This window comes from Emiliania huxleyi (assembly GCF_000372725.1).
Source record: "Emiliania huxleyi CCMP1516 chromosome Unknown EMIHUscaffold_197, whole genome shotgun sequence".
Taxonomy (NCBI): Eukaryota; Haptophyta; order Isochrysidales; family Noelaerhabdaceae; genus Emiliania; species Emiliania huxleyi.
In genome coordinates, this window is record NW_005200623.1 from 76,523 (window position 1) to 97,983 (window position 21,461).

General features: G+C 62.6%; 4 protein-coding genes across 4 annotated transcripts; 1 reads left to right on the forward strand and 3 right to left on the reverse strand.

Moving 5' to 3' along the window:
- Positions 1 to 1,379: 1,379 nt before the first annotated feature.
- Positions 1,380 to 2,614, reverse strand: EMIHUDRAFT_233788 (hypothetical protein; the record flags this gene model as incomplete). Its single annotated transcript, XM_005781939.1, has 6 exons — positions 1,380 to 1,531; positions 1,709 to 1,824; positions 1,930 to 1,964; positions 2,117 to 2,391; positions 2,459 to 2,528; positions 2,609 to 2,614. The coding sequence occupies 6 exons, from the start codon at positions 2,612 to 2,614 to the stop codon at positions 1,380 to 1,382; spliced, it is 654 nt and encodes a 217-aa protein (XP_005781996.1).
- A 3,002-nt stretch (positions 2,615 to 5,616) lies between these two features.
- Positions 5,617 to 6,828, forward strand: EMIHUDRAFT_233789 (hypothetical protein; the record flags this gene model as incomplete). The annotated part of the gene is made up of 4 exons (XM_005781940.1): positions 5,617 to 5,918; positions 6,045 to 6,114; positions 6,578 to 6,631; positions 6,769 to 6,828. 4 exons carry the CDS (start codon positions 5,617 to 5,619, stop codon positions 6,826 to 6,828), a joined length of 486 nt encoding a protein of 161 aa, XP_005781997.1.
- A 5,560-nt stretch (positions 6,829 to 12,388) lies between these two features.
- Positions 12,389 to 13,750, reverse strand: EMIHUDRAFT_51890 (hypothetical protein; the record flags this gene model as incomplete). Its single annotated transcript, XM_005781941.1, has 2 exons — positions 12,389 to 12,598; positions 12,746 to 13,750. Coding segments are annotated over 2 exons (1,215 nt in total), but the record flags the coding sequence as incomplete, so codon positions are not given.
- A 4,785-nt stretch (positions 13,751 to 18,535) lies between these two features.
- On the reverse strand, positions 18,536 to 20,491 carry EMIHUDRAFT_233793 (hypothetical protein; the record flags this gene model as incomplete). Its single annotated transcript, XM_005781942.1, has 3 exons — positions 18,536 to 18,611; positions 18,999 to 19,966; positions 20,132 to 20,491. The coding sequence occupies 3 exons, from the start codon at positions 20,489 to 20,491 to the stop codon at positions 18,536 to 18,538; spliced, it is 1,404 nt and encodes a 467-aa protein (XP_005781999.1).
- Between the last annotated feature and the right edge of the window lie 970 nt (positions 20,492 to 21,461).

The following is a 21,461-nucleotide window of genomic DNA, read 5'->3' on the forward strand; positions in this document are numbered from 1 at the left end:
CGGCGGCGGCGGCGGCGGAGGCAGTGAAGGTGGCTGATGATGACCTGGTGGCCACGGTGGCGGCGAGGGCGGCGGTGGCGGCGGCGAGGGTGGCGGCGGCGGCGGCGAGGGTGGCGGCGGCGGCGGTGGGGGTGGCGGCGGCGGCGGCGAGGGTGGCGGCGGCGGCGATGGGGGTGGCGGCGGCGACGGCAGCGGCGGGGATGGCGGCGGCGGCGAGGGCAGTGGTGGGGGTGTAGAAGGGGCGAATGGCGAGGGCAGGGGTGGCGGAGGAGTGGGCGAAGGTGGCGGCTGGGAGGGCGAGGGCAGTGGCGGCGAGGGTGGTGGAGACGAGGGAAGTGGTGGAGACAGTGCTGCCCCCAAGCAGTCGGCGAGCGTGGGCTCGCACGATGCCGTGCAGGTTTGGCAAGCTGCAGTGGTCTGGTCGGGAAAGCAGACAGTGAAGCAGGTAGAGGCGCCGCATGCCGCTCGCCGACCGAAACACGCCGCGCAATCGCTGGAGTACCCGCGTGTCGAGGTCAGACACTCGCCCACACAAGCTCCACCATCAGAGAAGGTTGCGATAGCACACGAAAATGAGCAAGTGGTGACATCACCGTCCAGCGTGGCGTCACCACCCGCATCCAGCCAGGTGCTGCGGTCCATAGTACTGCAGTCAGAGGTAGCAAGAGCACTTGAGAGCATTGTGAGTGAGGCAAGCAGCATCAGCAGTTGCGGACACCTCACGGCCTGCCGGGGGGCGCAGCCACTGCAACTCGCGGAATCGACCCTAACGCACTGATGTGCGAAGATTCCGAGGTGCCCGCTGTAACGTTTTGGCAAGGTGTTAAAGGTAAACTTCTCAACAGCTGTGTATCTCGGCTTGTCCTCTCAAAGACTCTCCCATCGGGGGCGTTTTAGCGCGGGGGTCGTTGCTGGGCGTCGCGAGTGCGAGCAAGCACACGCTCGGTTCCCTCGCGCCGCCTCTCAGCATCTGCGATCTGGTGGTGGTGCGCATCCTTTTACGTGAGTCATGACGGAAAAAAGCTCATACACGGCTCTAAGTTCCTCTTGACCTTGTCCTCTCACTCTCCCGTCCATCGCGCCATCGGGGGCGTAATTTAGCGCGAGGGTCGAGCTGGGTGCTGGGCGTCGCGACCGAGCAGCGCGCGCGCGTGCGTGCGCGCGCCGAAGCAAACGCTCGCCGCCACTCTCATGTGCGCATCTGCGGCAAGCCGCAAGCCAATCAACAGATTCGACATTCGCAATGCTCTTCTAGCTTTATAACACCCTCAAAATCACCACGCGCCGTCACGAGCGCGCCGTTTGAGGCGATCCGTATTCCGACGTTGACTATATACCTTACCTTACCTTACCGCGTCTCGCCTCGTTAAGGAGGTGTGTCAGAAGTAGGGCTCGCGGAAGTAGCCCGTGAGGACGCGGAAGAGGATCTCGTACGACAGCACAGCGTCGAAGGGCGCGGCCGTCCACTGCGGCATACAGACGCCCTGCACACTGCGCAGGCTCTCGGCGGCCGAGTAGACGCAAGTCTCGCCTGTTCACGGCCGGAGTTGTGAAGAGACGCCGATCAAACCTCCACCAGTGAAGCAGTCGCGCGGCTCGCTCCAGAGCTAATCTCGGCGCATCTCGGCGAATCTAGCGAATCTCGGCGACTCTCGGCGAATGTCGCCCCAGAGCTGGTGCGCGAAAGTGAGCGCCCCGCGGGGCACACCGGCAGCCAAAGCTGCGGCCGCCGAGCCCCTCGCACCAGCCAGCTTGGTGGCCCAGTGCAGAGCCACCGCAGCCATCGCAAGGCGGCCGTGCTTCAGCTCGGCCAACTCGAGCCGCCTGTTCACAGCCCTCCTTCTGACTGGATTCACAGGTTTTTTTTTCACAGCCGACGGCTCGGCCAGCTCGAGCCGCCGTCGCTCACAGCCGCCGGCGTCCACCCACAGTCGCAGCGGGTCGAAGGCGCACCCCCGCCGCGCCTAAAGAAATCACGGTGGCGGCTGCTACATGATACATGAATGTATGTGGCGCGCCTGTGCGGTGTCGGCATAGCCACAAGGCTGCTCGTTGTCTGTGTGCGTGTGTGTGGCTAAGTCTAAAGCCGGTGTGGCGCCTGCAGCTCCCCTGCGACCGCGGCCGCGAGCAGAGCGCCCCAGTAGCACGCGGAGATCAGTCCGATGTCGGACAGCTGCAGCGCCGCCTGCCGCCCCGCCTCGGTGCGGTCCACGCCGCACCCGTCCCCGCTGCACACTGACGACACCGGCAGCAGCCTCTGCGCGACGGCAAAGCCGACCTCGGCGACAGGCCACCCCCACGCGGCGACCATCGCGAGCCGCCCGTGCCGCACCTCGGCCTCGCGCATGCGCTGCAGGTTGTCGGCCGTCGCGAGGCCGAGCGGGTCGAAGCCTGCAGTGGTGGAGGAGCGTCGGTGTGCGACCGAGTCTGCGTCTTTGGTGCTGGTCGTTCGCGGCACCGAGGTCGCCAATCATGGGCGATTGGAGGAGCGGGATGGCGACGGAGCGAGGCGTTGACGGCGACGTTGGCTGCAGCAGGCACGCTGGGGATGCCAGCAGAGGCAGCATGGGCTGGCGGCGAGAAAAAGAAAAATACGGGAAAAACCTACAACCATGGGATCTTCCCTTAAGTGTAGACGCGTCCGAGAGTGCGATTGCTGCATTATCCGATTGGCTTGCAAATTGGCATCTCAACGACTGAGAGGCTACTGGCACATATCACATCCTCACATTACCCTCTAGTCATCGTCGAATATGAATTCACATCCCGGACGGGTCACATGGCTTGGCGACATGGACGCGAGCGAGGTGTTGGCAGGGATGGCGGTAAGCAGAAGCCTAGATCTATGGATGGCGGCCGCGGTGGCACGCTCGGGACGCGACCAAAGGAGGCAGTGCGCCAGCGAGAGAGTTAGGGATCCCAGAGGTCCTCACAGCAAGAGAGGTCCTCACACGGAGTGACGGAAGTCCTCTCACTCTAGCCACTCTAGCGGCCGCGGATGTGGCAATGACCGTTCGCGACGTGTGATGCACACCCCTTCGACTACACCCCTCGCACACACGACATCCTCTCATTGCTTTCCAATCATCTTCGAGTATGAGTTCACTTCCCCGAACAAGGTAGGATCACATGGGTCACGCGAGAGCGAGGTGTTGCAGAGAGATAGATGCCGGTAAGCAGAAGCCGTACAGGAAGAGGATGGCGGCCGCGGTGGCATGCTCGGGACGCGACCAAAGGAGACAGTGCGCGCCAGCGAGACAGGGAGTGAGGGATCCCAGAGGTCCTCACGCTAAGTCCCTAAGAGGAGAGGTCCTCACACGGAGTGACCGGGAGGTCCTCACTCTCTATAGCCACTCCGCGCGGCGGTGGGGCAATGACCGACGTGTGGACTGATGCACACTGTCTGTCTCGCTGACGCGATCAAGGAGCACGGGACGCGACCAAGGTAGGAGCGCCAGCGAGAGGGTGAGGGGGCCCTATCACGCTATCAGAGAGAGGTCCTCAGCAGGCAGACGCGGAGGTCCTCACAGCAGGAGGTCCTCAGAGGTCCACCTCTTCCACCAGCCATCCCGGGTAAGGCATGTACTCACACCGAGTTGAGCGGCGAGTGGGCATCCGACAGACATTGTCTCAAAGAAGGTACGTGTCGTCTCGCGGTTACACAAGGTTAAGCCCTTTCCAAGACCAAGTTGCTCTAGCTAAGGCGAACAACATTTCAAGATGGTGTGTCTTAATGTATGAAAATCATAACTCCATGAGTGTGGTGCGCGTGTTACTGTACGTGTGCACCTGTTACGTGTTGTCACATTCTTCATACGACTGTACACACCAACACACTACGGGTATGAATCGGCTCGTGGCCAATATTACACCACAACGCCTCTCTCATAGTGATTTTTCTTTGAGTTCGAGAGAGCTTTGTTGTAAAATTCTTTGAGTTAGCTTTCACCATTTTTTCGTACAGTTTTTCTTTTTTGAGAGCGCCCTCGTTGTTAATAATACAAACCCAATGGTCCCTTGCGAGTGGTCTCTTGTCGCAGTCACACACACGCACACGCCGCATCACACCTCGCGCCCGCCCGCCGCCCCGCCTAGGCGGGAAAGAGATGAGGAGATGGGACAGCAAAGGAGGAGCACCAAACACGTATGGGAGGGTTCAGTTGTGCGTCAGGCTGCCCGCCTGCGTTTTTTTTCTTTTTTTTGAGAGCGCCTTCGTTGTTAATAATAATACAGCCTGACGGACACTTGCTGTAGCCACATGACATGCACACACTCACACCGCACCGCACTCCGCACCCACGCCCCCCCCCGCCTCGCCTGAGTTGGAAGGAGATGGGAAGATGGAACAGCCCGAGGAGAAAGGAGCGAATCAAACACGTATGGGAGGTTGAAATCGTGCGCCCGCTTTTTCTTTTTATTCACGAGGGAGCAGTGATACGAGAATACGCACATGTTACGAGAATACACACTGCCCCCAGAGGTCCTCACGCTAAGTCCCTAAGAGGAGAGGTCCTCACACGGAGTGACCGGGAGGTCCTCACTCTCTATAGCCACTCCGCGCGGCGGTGGGGCAATGACCGACGTGTGAACTGATGCACACTGTGTGTCTCGCTGACGCGATCAAGGAGCACGCGGGACGCGATCAACGTAGGAGCGCCAGCGAGAGGGCGAGGGGACCCTATCACGCTATCAGAGAGAGGTCCTCAGCAGGCAGACGCGGAGGTCCTCACTGCAGGAGGTCCTCACACGGCAGAGGGCCACCTCTTCCACCAGCCATCCCGGGTAAGGCATGTACTCACACCGAGTTGAGCGGCGAGTGGGCATCCGACAGACACTGTCTGTCTCGAAGGTAAACGTGTCGTCTCGCGGTTAAGCCCGTTCCAAGTTGCTCTAAGGCGTCAAAACCCGAACCACATTTCAAGATGGTGTGTATAAATGTATGAAAAACATAACTAACTAGAGGAGTGGTGCTGAAGGTGCTAGCAGTTCCATACCTTGAATTCTTTTTCGGTGTTAGTCCAGTGCGCGCCAGTCCCGTGACCACTTGCAGCACTTGGAGGGCAGTCGGCAACCGCACCGCACGCCCGGCACACCAGATCGTTTTCTTTTTATGTCGCCCGTGTGCCTTGCCTGTCGCGTGAATCGTAAGAAAGAAAGAAAACATACACGCCAAGGGAGGGATGGGAGGACGGCACGCGTAAAAAGAAAGAAAGAAAACAGACAAGCCAAGGGAGGGATGGGAGGACGGCACGCACCAAAATTCTTTTTATTGCCTGTCTAAAAGAAAGAAAGAAAACACACAACCCAAGGTATTGCCTGTCTGCTGTGAGAGAGAGTTATGTTTAAATTCTTTTTATTCTCGGGGAAGAGCGGCCGGCCAGGTGGGCCGGTCTCTTCGACGGCGCCTAAGGGGTTGCCGTCTGCTGTGCTCCTTTTGGTACCTGTGTCGAACCTGTGTCGGTGAGAGAGAGTTCTTCTTCGGTGTACCTGTGTTAGTGCCAGTGCGCGCCAGTCCCGTGACCATTTGCACTTGGAGCACTTGGAAGAGTCGGCAAGCCCACCTTTTTTTCTTTTTATTCGCACAACTTTGTGGCGTCGACACAGGCGCCCGGAGCGATGCCTCCAGTGCTGGAGGCCTCCGCCGCGGCCGCCGCGGACCCGGCCGACCTCCACGTGGTCTTCTCCGCCGAGTGCATCCCTGCCTTCGACTGGCAGAGCGCCGGCCTCTTCTACTCCTTCCGGCGCGTGCGGCAGCCCGGGCGCATCACGCGGCTGCTGGCGTGCTCCGAGGCGCAGCTGTCCACGTACCCGAAGGTTAACCTCGAGATGGGGCCAACCTTTGTTCACAAGAACATGCGCTTCGACGCGAGCAACGACGCCGAGAAGGACGACCCGCACAACGACGGTAAAGGGACGGGGTGCGCCTCGCTGCCACCGCTGGCGCCACCACTTTTGTGACCACCGCTGCTGCCGCCACCGCTGTCGCCACCGCAGTCACCGGCTCCGACTGCCATCGCAGCCTCATCCTTCCTTCCAACCCACAGGTATGCCTCCTACAACAAGCCCTACTCGGTGATGGCGTGGCTCGAGCAGACCGACGTCGAGGAGGACCACGTCGACTTAGATGGGGAATGCCCCCGCATATCTCCCCATATCTCGGGGCCTAGATGGGGAACGCCCATCTTTGTATCGGGGAAGGGCACTCGAGTGGACACATGTTCGACTCGGGGCGCCCTCCCCTCCCTGCCGTGGAGCCCACTGTGCGTGCACACCCAGCGCGCCACTACTGCACTACGGCTACCACCGACTGATACCAAGCTCTCCACCCAACAGCTTGCCCTCCCGCCCGCCCTCCCGCCCCCCCTCCCTCCTGCCCTCCCGCCCACCCGCCCGCCCGCCCGCCCTCTCTCCCCATCGCTCTTCCCCAGCGACGCTCCCGACTGTGAAGAGAGGTGGCGTCTCTCGGTGTATCTCGGTGTATCTCGGTGTATCTCGGAGAGACTCGCGCAGGAGAGGCGAGCTGAAGCTCCACTCCATTCAGCGGTTGGCCCAGCTTAGCGCACACCTCACGACGCAGGACTATGTCCTCTTCATGGACTCGGACATGATCCTCCGCCAGCCGATCGACCCGGTGGCGATGGGACGCGCGGCGCGCCGTGTGCTCCTTTTCCACAGCGGCGCTGTATTTCTTTTTTAGGTGCTCGCGGGGCAGCCGCGGGAGGAGGGCGCGCCGTGTGTTTCTTTTTCACATTGCCCGTGTATTTTTAGGTGGCGATGGGCGTGACGCGCGGCAACGTCGTCTCAGCAGGTTGCTCACAGAATTCTTAAAACACAAGCCTCTCTCACAGCACACTGGCACGACAAGGGCGCGGACTGGCGCGGACTAACACACACACCGGCTCACCACCGGAGCCGCCTAAGCGACTCCGTTAAGAACGCTCACGGAAAGACACAACCCCGGACCCAAGACGCACAAGCACAGACAGTCGAGAAGGGTGAGACAGCAACGGCAGTCAGAAGCCAGATGTCAGCGCTGGGTCCCAGGAAGGCGGATGCGAGGGACGGCCTCTAGTGCGAGCTCCAGGCTAGTGAGCTCATACCCACGCCGGCAGATCGCGACTAGATACAGCTAGTTAGGAGCCGACCGACCCTCCGCGTCCCCTGCTCACCCGCGGCACCGGGCCGGTGCTTGCACTTTGAATGCCGTGCGAGGGCTCCTGCCCGCGTCCCGGGCGCGGAGATGCGAGGGACTAGCCTGGCCCTTGCCCCGCCACCTTGTGTGGTGCGTGCAGACGCTGACCTTCCCTTCTCTTGCCCCTCCGCAGAGTACACCTACCTGTACGGCACGAAGAGCGGGTGACTCCATAGATGGACAGTGACAGCGACGGCACCTATCAGCCTGACATTGATGTCATCAAGACGGCGTATGAGACGGTCGAAGAAATGATGCAGGCCCGACAATGAGCGAGGGTGCGTGTTCTGCGTTGTGCCGTTCCATCAAACTTGCATACGACCACAGGTTCGCGCACCGCTTCATCGACCCGAAGCTGGACCGCCGCATGGCGCAGGTCGGAGGCTTCCACATCGTTCACTACCCCGAACCCTAGCCCTAGCCCTGACCCTAACCCAACGCTGGACCGCCGCATGGCGCAGGTCGGAGGCTTCCACATCGTTCACTAACCCGAACCCTAGCCCTAGCCCTGACCCTAACCCAACGCTGGACCGCCGCATGGCGCAGGTCGGAGGCTTCCACATCTTTCACCGCGAGGACCCCCGCCCCTAGAAGCGGAATCTCTCCCCGTATCTCCCCATATCTCCCCGTATCTCCCCGTGTCTCCCCGTGTCTCCCGTATCTCGCGACGCATCCCAACCAGCACTCGAGAGGACGCGCACTCCGCCGTATTCACTTTTAGAAGCGGAATGCGTGTTCATGTCTCCCAACCAGCACTCGCGAGGACGCGTCTTCAGCCGTACACCCGCCGTCTTCCGCTGCATACGCTGTACTCGCCTCCCTCGTACTCACGCGGTGCTCTGAAGACACCGCACAACACCGTGCTCCCGCCCTGATGTTGGGGTGTTCACCGCGTAGGACCTCGACGAGTGAGATGCAATCTCTCCCCATATCTCGAGCATATCTCCCCATACCTCCACGTAGGACCTCCGCCAGATCGCGCCGAAGTGGCTGACGTTTACGCAGCGGGTGCGCCAGTTTGCAAACGCCACCTAAAAAAGAAACCGCGCCCAAGTGTGCATGTGTTTCTTTTTTAGGTGCGCCAGTTTGCAAACCCCCACCCCGAGGACATATGCTCGAGATATGGGGAGATATGCTCGAGATATGGGGAGATATGCTCCACGTAGGTGCGCCAGTTTGCAAACGACCACCCCGAGGACATATGCTCGAGATATGGGGAGATATGCTCGAGATATGGGGAGATATGCTCCACGTAGGTGCGCCAGTTTGCAAACGACCACCCCGAGGAGTACTTCAACGAGTCGGCGCACCACCCTCTAGAAGCAGAATACGGATTCCTGTCTCTCCCCATATCTCCCCATATCTCCCCATATCTCCCCATATCTCCCCATATCTCATGCCTAGAAGCGGAGTACCGCATTCTTGTACTCCCAACTAGCGCCCGAGAGGGCCACGTGTTCCGCTGTGCTCACCCGTCTTCCGCTGTAGTCACTGTCTTCCTCTCCGTTGTACTCACGCGGTGCACAATACTGTACTCCCGCCCTCATGTTGGCGTATTCAGCACGCAGGCGCACCACCCCGACCCGCCCAAGAACAAGCTCGAGGGGGAGACATGGCGCAAGCAGGCGCGGTGGCACGAGATATGGGGAGATACGGGGAGATAAGGGGAGATATGGGGAGCTCGAGGGGGAGACATGGCGCAAGCAGGCGCGGTGGCACGAGATATGGGGAGATACGGGGAGATACGGGGAGATATGGGGAGCTCGAGGGGGAGACATGGCGCAAGCAGGCGCGGTGGCACGAGATATGGGGAGATACGGGGAGATACGGGGAGATATGGGGAGCTCGAGGGGGAGACATGGCGCAAGCAGGCGCGGTGGCACGGCGAGATGTACGGCTACGTCTTCGCCGCCGCCGAGGTGGGAGTCACGCACCGGATCCGGCGCGACATCATGCTGTACCCCGGCTACGAGCCGCACCTCGGCCGGCCTCCCTCCATCATGCACTACGGCGCAGACTACACGCTCGGCCGGGCGTACTTCAACAAGATGAACTACCAGCAGCTCCGGCTCGAGGAGTGCTCACGCCACCTCCTCGATACTTCCTCGACACTTCCTAGACGCTTCCTCGACACGTCCTGACTCCGTGGCCTGCAGGAGTGCTCACACGCTCTCGCCAAGCCGTCGGGCTCGCTGTTCCTGCTTGACGACCCTGAGGTCGATCTGGAGGCGATGTCGAAGCGGGACGCGCTCTGCCAGGAGCATCTCTCAACTCTGAACGCGGCCTTTTGCGAGTTTTACCAGCGCGCGTGCGCCGGCAAGCTGCTGCCAGAGAGGTGCCGCACCTTCGCCGCGCAGATCGACGAGGTGCAGCCTCGGATCAGCGCCTGCGTGGACGAGCACGAGAACTGCGCGGGGTGGGGGCTGGCGGAGTGCGGTAAGAACCCGATGTACATGCACTCAAAGTGCCCCGTCACCTGCCAGAGCTGCGGCAAGTCGGGCTCCGAGCTGGTGCCGTCAGAAGTGCACTATGGCGACTGGAAGTACGACGAGCGGCTGCAGGCGGAGCGGCTGCAGCAGGTGGCGGAGGTGGTGGCGTCGGCGAGCGAGGAGGAGCTGGTGGAGATCGAGGGGAAGGTTGCGGCGCGCCGGACGGAGCTGCGGCAGATAAAGCACGAGTTATGAGTTCCCCTCTCGCTGCCCTGTCCGCTGTTCGGGTCGAGGTCGAGATGCCGCCTCTTTCTAGAGCTTTGTGTACGGCATACGGCTTTAGTTATTTGTTCGTTTGAGCGTATTTTGTGTGAAGGGCGTATCTTCAAAAAGACGGCATCACGAGAGGCTCGCACCCAGTGAGTGCGGCCGACCGACCAGACCGAATAGGCTCGACGCCGTGCTCGCTGTGGGGCTGCAACAAACTCGCCGCCGAGCGTGACACCGAGAAGGCGTCCCGGCGGAGGTGATGGAGTGTGAGACCTGAGGCTGCGGAGGTGACGCCTGAGGTACCGGTCCGTGCACAGCGACTCAGCCGGCGACCGCCACGGGCTCAGACGAGACCTGTCGACGCGTTCCGGCTCAGCTTCACCGTGGTCATCGGGCGTCTGTCGACGTGGTCAGGACCACCCATACAGCTCGCGGGTTTGAGGTCGCAAGAGCCAAGATAGTGGCGTTTGGACAGGGGGGGGTCCCGACCCCCCCAGCACCTTCACCACATGCTAGGAGGGGGGTCGTGGCCGAGGACCCCCCCAGAGACTCGTGGTCAGACCCTCCGGGCCCTTGATTTTACGCCTCATTTCGCAGCGTTTTCGAGGGGAAAATCATCCTTTGGAGCTACATGAGCCTTGAGACTGGTCAGATTCTCCAAGATATTGGACTTTCAGCCACGATTTTCACAAAACCATGAGGGTAAAATCGGCTCTCTGGCGGCTATTCCTAGCCCACGAACTGCTGGGGGGTGCCCACCACATGCTCCGCCCATCACACACCTAGAGGCCGTCATCGCATTGCGTAGAGAGAGAGAGAGAGAGAGATTCGAGGAACGATGGGAGAGACACAAATTCCGCGTTCGCATATCAATCTATCCGGAACTATCCCCACGAAAAGCGCTACAAGACAGTCCATTCCCGCCCGCTCACCGCATCCTGGGAATCGCCTTCTTCCCCTCATCGCCCACTGTTCGGCCATCATAGTTGCGAGGTCGATGCTCGCTGCTGAAAATCGCAAAAAAAGAATTTTACGACAAAGCTCCCTCGCACGTGTCACTGGGCACGGTCGGGACTGGCGCGCACTGGCACTAAGACAGGTAGACCAACACAGGTAGCAAAAGAATTCCCGCCGAATTTAGCGACCAAGACAGTCCGATTTCCGCACCTCCTGCGCCCCCGTCCCGACTCTCAGAATCCGCACTCACGGATAGAGCTCGAACGGCTCGTTGTGCGAGTATATGGGACACGATGTCTCAAATATGAGGGGTTTTGACTCCTACCGGCTCCTGACGCTATTCCTGGCAGCTCTTATGACCAGGATCAGTAGTGCTATGATACAGGGTGCCCATGCTAGCGCAGGAGCTGCCACACTCGCCCGGACCGTCCCCTTCTGGGGCCGGTTCCGCAGCCCGCGAGAGCCGACAGCGGGGCCGTGCCGCGGGTGCCTACTGCCGAGTGCCACAAACACTGCGCCGTCCCGCCATCACCTACAGGCCGTCGTGCGTGATGGTTGGGATATCCAAACGCCACCATCTTGGCTCTTGCGACCTCAAACCCGCGAGCTGTATGGGTGGTCCTGACGTCGACAGACGCCCAATGACCACGGTGAAGCTGAGCCGGAACGCGTCGACAAGTCTCGCCTGAGCCCGTGGCGGTCGCCGGCTTGGTCGCTGTGCACGGGCCGGTACCTCAGGCGTCACCTCCGCAGCCTCAGGTCTCACACTCCATCACCTCCGACGGGACGCTTTCGGTGGCACGCTCGGCGGCGAGTTTGCTGCAGCCCCACAGCGAGCGAGGCGTCGAGCCTACCCACTCCAGTTGGTTCGGCACACTCGGTGGGGTCCACTGAGTGTGCCGAACGCGCGAGCGGTGCGTCCCGGCAGCCCGCGCTGGCTGCGGAGCTGCAACAAACTCGAGACACGCTTTTTTGGGACATTTTCGACGCTTTTGGCCCATATACTCGCACAACATGCCGAACCCTCCCGTCCCCGCCCGCTAACCGCATCTCGATTGGAGCGCCGCCGCAATCAGTCTCTCGCCCTCGTCGCCCAAATCGTTGTCGCCGATGTAGAGGGTTTTCAACACCCTGCTGAAAAGGAAAAAAAGAAAAACACGGCTGAATATCCCAGCAAAACCAAAAAAAGACCTCCGATTTCATGCACCTTCCTTCTCGAGCACATTCACATCTCGAGCTCGAACCCTACCCGCCCGCTCACCGCATCTCGAATCGCTCCCTCCCCCTCGGGGCCGATGTTGTTGTCCTCGAGTACGAGGGTGGTCAGCACCCCGTTGCCTCGCAGAGCTGCGCTGATCGCGACGGCACCCTCGGGGCCGATGTAGTTGTCCACGAGGTTGAGCTTTTTCAGCACCGCACTGCCCGACACGTACTCGGCGATCTCTGCGGCGCCAGTCGGGCCAATATTGCAGCGAGCAAGGCCCAGCGAGGTCAGCTTGTTGCGCTGCCGCTCGACACGCACGATGCCGAGGGCCGCCTCCTCGGTGAGGCTGTTGTAGCCCACGTCCAAGGAGGTCAGCACCGCGTTGACGCGAAGAGCAGAGGCCAGCGCAGCGGCGCCCTCGTCGCCGATCTTGTTGCCCATGAGCACGAGGTTGGTCAGCACCCCGTTGCCGCACAGCGCCTCTGCGATCACAGTGACGCCCTCGTTGTCGATGTCGTTGTCGGCGAGGTCGAGGTTAGTCAGCACCTTGTTGCCCGTAACCAGCGATGCGATCACGATGGCCGAGGCGAGCCCGAGCCGCTTGCCTGAGAGGAAGAGGGATGTCACCGAGTCGGTGCCGCGCAACTTTGGCAGGTCAAGCTCGTCGCCGTCGAGGTTCAGCTTGGTCAGCACCTCGTTGCCTCGTAGCGCCTCGGCGATCGCAGTGGCGCCCTCGGCGCCGATCTTGTTCCAGCCGAGGTTGAGGTTGGTCAACACCCCGTTGACGCGAAGAGCGGCTGCTAGCGCCTTGGCGCCCTCGTCGCCGATGTTGTTGTCGCTGAGCCAGAGGTTGGTCATCACCCCGTTGACCTCCAAAGCGGAGGCCAGCGCGGTGGCGCCCTCGTCGCTGATCCCGTTCCCGCCGAGCTCCAACTCGGTCAATACCGCATTGCCGCGCAGCGCCTCGGCGATCGCGGCGGCGCCCTCGGCGCCGATGTTGTTGCCGTAGAGGTCGAGGGTGTTCAGCACCCCGTTGCCCTGCAGAGCCTCGGCGATCGCGATGGCGCCCGTGTGGCCGATGTTGTTGTAGTAGAGGTTGAGGTTTTTCAGCACCCCGCTGCCCGACACGTACTCGGCGATCTCTGCGGCGCCAGTCGGGCCGATTTTGCAGCCAGCCATTTGCAGCGAGGTGAGCTTGTTACGCTGCCGCTCGACGCGCACGATGCCGCGGGCCGCCTCCTCGGTGAGGTCGTTGCCGCTCACGTCCAAGGAGGTCAGCACCGCGTTGACGCGCAGAGCGGAGGCCAGCGCCTTGGCGCCCTCGTCGCAGATCTTGTTGTTGCGGAGGTCGAGCTCGTTCAGCACCCCGCTGCCGGAGACGTACTCCGCCAGCACCGTGGCGATCTCCGCGTTGATACCCTGGCGTGTGAGGTGCCATGACTCGATCTTGTTCTTTTTGTTGTCTCGCAGCGCCGCGAAGATCGCGCACCAGCCCTCCGTGCCAAGATAGTTGCCGTTGAGGTCGATGGTTTTCAGCACCGCGTTGACTGCGAGAGCGCCGCCGATCGCCTTCGCGCCCTCGTCGACGAAAAAGTTTTCGCCGAGGTCGAGGTTTTTCAGCACCTCGTTGACCTCGAGCGCCTTGCCGATCGCGACGCAGCCCTCGGGGCCGATCTCGTTGCCGTACATGTTCAAGGCGGTCAGCACCCCGTTGACGCCAAGGGCCTCTGCTAACTCCTTCAGCCCTAATGTGTCGCGGCCAGAGTCGCACAGGTCGCAGCTACTGAGCTCGAGAGAAGTGAGCGAGCATTCGCTTCCGCGCACGAGCTTCGCTAGCGCACGAGCGCCGCTCGGGCCGACCGTGTTGCTGTTCAGCTTCAGGGTCTGCAACCGGGAATGACTCCCCGCCTTCAGCGCGCCCGCCACTGCCGCAATCTCGGTAGATCCCAGACCAGCGTCCGACAAGTCCAAGCTCAGCAGCCGCCCGGCAGACGCAAAAAGCAGCGCTGCCACGCCAAAACCGAGCCCCTTGGCCTTACACCCCAGCTCCAACTCCTCCTGCTCGAGCATGCGCGGCTCCGCCTCTTGCAGCGCCTTTAGCTGTGCTGGCCACGACCCGACGCACCTCGACGCGAGCACCGCGTCGTCAATGGCGCCGCCGAGTCCAGCATCGTCATTGTACACGTCTGGATCGCGCGAAGAAACCCAGAGCAGCCACGCCCCAAACAGCTCCTCGACGTCGGCTCGCGACTTGCCCGCCGACTTGAAGAACGCGTCCCACTCCTCCTAAGAGCGATCACACCGAATCAACTCGGACTCACGTCCAGACTTTGCCCACGGCCAGTGAATTTTACCTGCGAGCTGCGGATGCTGTCGCGCAACCCAATCTTGAGCTGCTCGCTCATGTCCTTCACCACCTGTTTTCAAGACAGGGGAGTGAGAGACGATGTGGCCACATGCGCAAATCCCCCCGACGTTTCGGCGGGCTCCTTGCGCCGCTTCGACAAAACTTGCTCGATGGTCAACGAAGCGAGATTGATGCTCGTGCGCATCTCGACCACGAGCAAGCCGCCTGTCGCGGGTCAGCAGCGCATTTAGGGAGTGGCAAGGGCTGGACATCTACAGGGGGCGTCTATGCCGGGCTTTACCGTCAACGCGGACCGACAACACCTCAAGGCCAGTGAGCGGCCCGAAGAGGATCTCCTTCTCGTGTGGGTACTGCGACAGCCACTCGAGTTCTGCGCCGCGGTCCACCTGCGGGAAGGCGGTGCGTGAAACGGTCGGGTGCGGGGGACGGTGTGTGAGTGGCCGACGCACCATCCCCATTTGGATCTCAAAGACGACGCCGGCGCTGCCCTCGCCAGCATAGCCCATGGCGACGTCGCGCATGGTGGTGGTGGACATGAACGCCGCTTCGACACCGCCACAAACGCCAAACTCGTTCTTCTCCCAAAACTTGGCGGGCAGCGCCTTGTCAGCGATGCCGCGGTAAACCTTGGCCGCCCGCGTCAGCTTGGACATCTTCACGATGGTCGAGTTGATGGCGTGAAGCGTGCTGGTGTAAAGGTTCGCGTGCGCCTTGGCGGCGCTAAAGTCTGTCGAGCTCTTGTCGCTCTTCTCGAAGCGCTCGCGGACCTCTTTTGCGCAGCAGAGCGAGATGAATTGGGTCTGCAGGAAGTCGGATGTGGAGTCGACGCCGCGCAGCACGCTGTTGTACTTGATGAAGAGCGGCCCCGTGTAGAGGCGGCCGCCGATCAGCTCCTCCTCCTTGAGAGGCGCCTCTTTGAGGCAAATGAGCCACTTGTTCTTCTCTTCCATGGCCGACTGCATGTCCACAAGCAACTTTGGGCTGCGGCCGGGAAAGCCGCCGAGCTTGGACACGTCCTCGGAAGGCCACGCCGCCTCGGTCTCGGGCCGGATCACAAAGCACCACTCCTTCTCGGACGTCGTTGTGATGCCGTAGTTGGGCCTGAGCAGGGGGGCGGGACGCTGTCCTGAGCTCGTCAGCTCGTCACAGGGCCTCACGAGAACAGGACGCACGCACGTGGTGAAAGAGGAAGTCGAGTCGCCGCGCTTGGTGTGCTCCGCCTCCATCGCCTCCATCACCTTTGGCGCGGGCGCACCGACCACCCCCTCCAGTCCTCCTGTGCCAGCAGGAACAGGACCTCTCGGGCAGTGGCGGTGGGGGGTGGAGGGGCGCTGAAAGGGATTACACACCAAAGAACGTGTCGAGGCCTCCGTAGTTGAGCTCGAGCTTTCCCTCAAACTTGGAGCGGAGGGTGTTCGTACCGCCGCCCGCATCGCCGCCCGTGGCGAGCTTCTGCAGTTCGGCCCACAGATTCTTGGCAATGTCTTTGCACGCGCCCTTGAGGCACTCCTCGAGCACATCCTCCGAGCCGAGCTCCGCTGCCAGGCCGCGCATCTTGTCGAGCTCCGTCCCGTCGCCATCCGGCAGGAGCGCCTTTGCGAGCTCCGTCGGGATGAAGCCTTGCGAGATGATCCAGCCGGCGGCTGACCACTCGCTCGCGGGCCCCGCGTCAACCTGAGTTGGGGTGGAGTTGGGATGAAAGGCGTGGGGTTTGGATGACAACAAATGCAAGTTCGGTGGGGAGGCCGCGCCTGAATCTCCCGGAGCTCTCCGATGATGTCGTTTGCTCCATTGATGTCGTTCGCTACGTTGATGTCGTTCACGGCGTTGATGTCGTCCGTTCCCGCAATCTTTGAGGAGGAAGTGCAACCCATCTTGTCCTGCACCGAGGGGGTGCGAGCAGGCCATAGGCATAGGGATGCGGACGCCGCATGTAAGGGAGGGATGAACTCAGAGCGAATGCGGGGAGGCGGCAGCGGCAGCGGTGGCGGCGGCGCTGCGGCACAAGAGGCGGCCGGGACGCGAGGGGGTGGTGTTGGAAGGAGCGGTGCGCATGGCGGCCACAGCGAGGAGCAAAGCGCAGAGCGTGGGGCGCGTAGGGCGGGCAGCGAGGCTGGAGAGGGAGGAGGCAGTGGTGGCGGCAGCGGCAGGAGCAGCGGCAGTAGCGGCAGCAGTAGCAGCGCGGCGGCAGGCGGCAGAGGATGAGGTGGAGACGGAAGGCGCGACGGCAGGCGGCAGAGGAGAGGTGTTGGGAAAGAGGGGAGGTGCGGCAGAGGAGGCGTGGGAGATGGGTGGGGGAGTGTGTGCGTGCCGGGTGTGGAAGGAATAGGCGGCGGCGGTAGGAGGCAGAGATGTTGGGAATGAGGTGGAGAAGGAAGGCGCGAAGGCGGCGGGTGCGGAGGTGCTGGGGAAGAGGGAGGTGTGGCGGAGGAGGCGGGGGAGATGGGTGGGTTCGGGGGGGGGGGGGGGGGGGATGTGTGCGGCGGCAGTTGTAGCAGCGGCGGAGGCAGTGCAGCGGCGGCGATGGATGGCAGAGGAGGGCGGCGAGTGCTGGGGAAGAGGGACGGGCGGCGGAGGAGGCGGGGGCGATGGGTGTGTTGTGTGTGTGTGCAGGGTGTGTGGAAGGAAGAGGCGTCTAGCAGAGGCGGAAATAGCAGCGGCGGCAGTAGCAGCAGCGGCAGTAGCGGCGGCGGCGATGGCAGAGATGTTGGGATTGAGGTGGAGAAGGAAGGCGCGCGAGGGCGGCGAGTGTTGGGGAAGAGGGAGGTGCGGCGGAGGAGGCGGGGTAGATGAGTGTGTGGGAGTGTGTGCGTGCGGGGTGTAAGGGAGCGGCGGCGGAAGCAGCGGCAGTGCAGTGGCGGTGGCGGTGGGTGGCAGAGTGAATGAGGTGGAGAAGGGAAGGCGCGCGAAGGCGGCGAGTGGGGAGGTGCTGGGGAAGAGGGAGGTGCGGCGGATGAGGCGGGGGGGATGGGTGTGTTGTGTGTGTGCAGGGTGTGTGGAAGGATGAGGCGGCGGCAGTAGCAGCGGCGGCGGCGGCGGCGGCGGCGGCGGCGGAGAGAGGCGGCGCGCGCGCGCGAGGGGTGGTGGTGGAATGAGAGGTGCGCGCGGTCACGACAGGCGGGGGGCGCGCGGTCACGACAGGTACGTGGGGAGCAGCGCGCGGGGGGCGCCGGGCGTTGTAGGTTTCAGAGGCTGCAGCGGCGGCGGCGGTGGCGGCGGCGAGAGACGAGAAGGGGTGGAGAGAGCGGCGCAGTGTGTGTGCTGCTCGAGAAGCGGACGTGGGGGAGAGAGAGCGTCTGCGCATCATCAGTGACCGATAGGGGGGAAGTTTGGCTCGGCATAGGCGCCGGAGGGGTGGAGCGACAAACGGCAGGAGCGACGCGATGGACAGGCGGCGAGAGAGTGAGGGTGTGCGAGAGTGTGCGAGAGCTCGACGAGTTCGACGAGGGGGGGGTAGCTCTTTCCGCAGCTGGGTGAGCGTGTGTGTGGTGGGGCGAGGGCGCGGCGCTCCTGAGAGAAGTGGAGCACAAGGACAACTTGCCACGCGCCTCAATTGTTTGGCTGTGAACGCGTCTCACACGTACTCGCATAATTATGGGCGAGAACGGCGTTCTCTGGGTAAGCTCAGCTGTGAACTTCCTAGTTGTTTGCTCTTGCTTGCGCGTGACCTCTTGCGTGCACGCCCAAGCTCGAGCGGCATCACGCAGAGCGAGCTCACACGCATATGCTGCGGTTGCTGCCGGTACCATGCCCTCAGTGTGTCAACGGCGACGTTGGTGCCCGTATTGAAGGCACCGCGCACATGCACGTAATGGTAGGTCGAATTGTGCGCCACCGATGGCAGGGCAAGACGATCAAAAGGCAGCGCGCCCTCGAGTAGATTCCACATGCTCACATCTGTTGGGTAAAACACACCGCGGCCGGTCCACCGGGCGAACATTGCTGCCACGAGAGCTGGGACGAACGAGTGGGACGAAGCCGGTGATCGTGTGGCTCCTTGATCAGGCTGCCGCAACTGCATGGTATCCGCTATCCGGTGGTATTGTATGGGACAGTCTTCGGGGGGCGGCGCCTTCTAGGCGAAGGCGCCCTTGACCCAACAACCTAGCTTTTGGTTAAAAGTACGAAAAATGGCAGTTTACTACGTTTTGAGCTTTTCTCTTGCAGATTACTACGTGCGGGTCAAATTGCCTTGCAGATTACTACACACCTGAAACATCAGAAATAGAGCCATTCTTGTGTACGCCAACCGCGTCAAAGCACAAAATCCCCCCCCCCCCTCTCTCTCTCTCTCTCTCTCTCTCTCTCTCTCTCTCTCTCTCTCTCTCTCTCTCTCTCTCTCTCTCTCTCTCTCTCTCTCTCTCTCTCTCTCTCTCTCTCTCTCTCTCTCTCTCTCTCTCTCTCTCTCTCTGTGTGTGTGTGTGTGTGTGTGTGTGGCGTGCGTGTTTGGGATCCAACTACTTGAGTAAGGCTAAGGGTCAAAGCGGTGCCGACACGGCAGTGAGCTCCGTCACTCGCTGTCTCCGCCCGCCTGGCGAGCCCACAGCTGTGCGTCGCAGGGGCTCGCCCTGGCGGCACAGCAGCCGCAGCTCAACCGCAAAGATGAGCGCAAAGCAGAGCGCGCACCCAAGCAGGACCCAGCCCGTGGTCTTGAGGTGGCCAGCCGCAGCCACCGCGACGTTGGAGCTCCCGCACGAGCAGAAGAGCATCTTGGCAGAGTACGCCTCGCCCTCTCCGAGCAGCGACAGCAGCGAGTCCGGAAGCTCCGGCGACGGTGTGAAGCCACCGCCCGCGGTCGGACCTTCCTCCTCCCTCCACCACTGCGTTCCGTAGCAATCGGTCCAGGCGACCAGCTTGTCGAGGAAGTCGCGCGCCTCGCCCGAGCCGGCCTCAGAGGTGGCCCACCTGAACAGATCCTTGCTTGCGTCCGACGACTCCTTGGCGGCCGGCGCGGCGATGTGCAGCTGGGCGCCAAACTCGGCGGTCACGGGCGTGCAGAAGGCGCTCGCCCACCAGTCGAAGCTGTTGAGAGCGGCGGAGAGGGACCGCGGTGGCACCGACTCGGGCGGGTTGTATAGCGCCGCTTGGAGGGACGCCTGCTGCGTCGCCGCCGGCGCCTTGCAAAATATGGAGAGCTGCCCCGGCGCGTTGCCTGTGCAGGAGGAACCGCCGCTCGCGTTGAGCAGGCCTGAGGCGCACGCGTCGTTGACGGCGTCGCTCAGGTACGCAGACGGTTCGCACCGGTCGTAGGCCGACTGAAAGACGCCGCGTGCCGCGCCAAAGACGCTCCGCTCGAGCTCTCCGTTTGGCTCGTAGGAGAAGCTTTCCTCCTGGGCGTTGTCGAGCGTCACACCGGCAGCTAGCGCCAACGCAGTGCCCACAACGAGCAACAGCACGAGGAGGACGTTGACACACGCGTAGAGGGCGAGGCACCAGCGGCAGGCTCGGCCGCCGCTGCAGACGCCCCAGAGGCCGCAGATGGACAGGACGAGGCAGACGCCGGCAATCAGCGAAGCGGTGGCGCAGAGGCTGCCGATCTCCCGAACCTGAGCGGCCGCCCACGCGGAGGCAATGCCGACCACGAGGAGGGCTAGGGCCCAGACGAGGACCGCCAGGCGAAGAGGTAGCTCGCAGCACCAGCTGCAATGCGCCCCTTCTCGGGTGCGTCCCCCCAGCCAGCCGCTTCTATCCTCGACCCTCGCCGTCTCTACCTGCGAGGGCCTGCCGCCGGTCCGCTCTGCCACCCGCTCCTTGAGGCGGCGGGCAAAACACTCGGCCGTCGACTCACTGGCCACCTCGCGCGCCGCTGTCGTCGCCGCCGCCACCGTCGTCTTTCTTCCAGCCTCGGCCGCCACCCGGAGAGAGTCGCCGGCTGCAGCACATGCCTGCTCCCACTGCTGTGCAGCGGTGTCGCTGCTGCGGCCGGAGCTGCCTCCTTTGCGCCGCGTCGCAGACACTGCACGCCTAGGCGCTGCAGCGCCCGCCTTTGCCACCTTTGGCACTGCTGCCACGCTGGCGATGGCGACGGCCTTGAGCTTTGCAGCCGCCTTGGAGCGCTTGCTGGAGCCCATGGTTGGAGCGATGGACGCACGCGTGTTCGGATTTACGTTTTGCCGTCAGCCAGGTTCGCTCCCTTCATGGAGAGAGGGAGAGTTGATCTATTGAGGGCCTCGTGAAAGAAAGAAAGAATCGCCGCACGAGAGGCCGGAACCCGGGAGCGATTTACCTTTTGGCGGACCCCGGCCGGACCCGTTCCTCCGCGTTCCAGACCGTTCTGTCTGCGCCTCCCTGTTGGCGTTGGCGTTCGAGCACGAGTGACGAGACGCAGACTTGCGACTTGATTCGGCCGAGGCGGCGCGCGCGGGGGGGGGGGGCTGCGGGTGACAGCGCTGACGCACGCACAGCCACGCGACAGAGGTCGACGCGCGCGGTGGGTCCGGCGGCTGGACCGTGACACGGCCTCTCCACCCTCTCTCCAGAGCTCTGGCTCCGTCTCGCGCGACCGCGTCGGCGTTCAAAAAACCGCGTGCGTCCACGGACTCGCGTGTACTTTAAGAGCTGGCAGCTACTTGACCTTACAGTGTGCCCCTTGCACCCATCCGCGCGGCGATCGCCCAACGTTCAGTGTGGCCGTGTGTGAGAGAGCCACGAAAGACTCGTCGTCCGCTGCATGCCCCCACCCGTCCTCCTCCTCCGCCCCTCCGCCGCCCGCGCCGCCCTACGGCCGCGCGTTGGCTGACGCCACCGCCGCCGCCGGCACCGTCGCTGCTCCGCGGCCGCGACACGGCGCCGGCTGACACGGCTGGTGCGACTCGGACTCACCGAGAGAGCAGGCGTGCAGCGAGAGAGGGACCTGTCGAGGAATGGATGGAGTGGTGAAAGAAAAAGGGCAGGCCCTCCCGTGGAAAAAGGGAACTTAAGGGCGCGGCCGGCCCCGGTTAAGAAAAAAGGATGTTCCCCACCCGGGTTCCGGAAGGTTAAAAGCGGGGGGAAGGGGAAAGGTGAAGGGGCACTCCCAAAAGTCCAAAAAAGGGAAAAGCC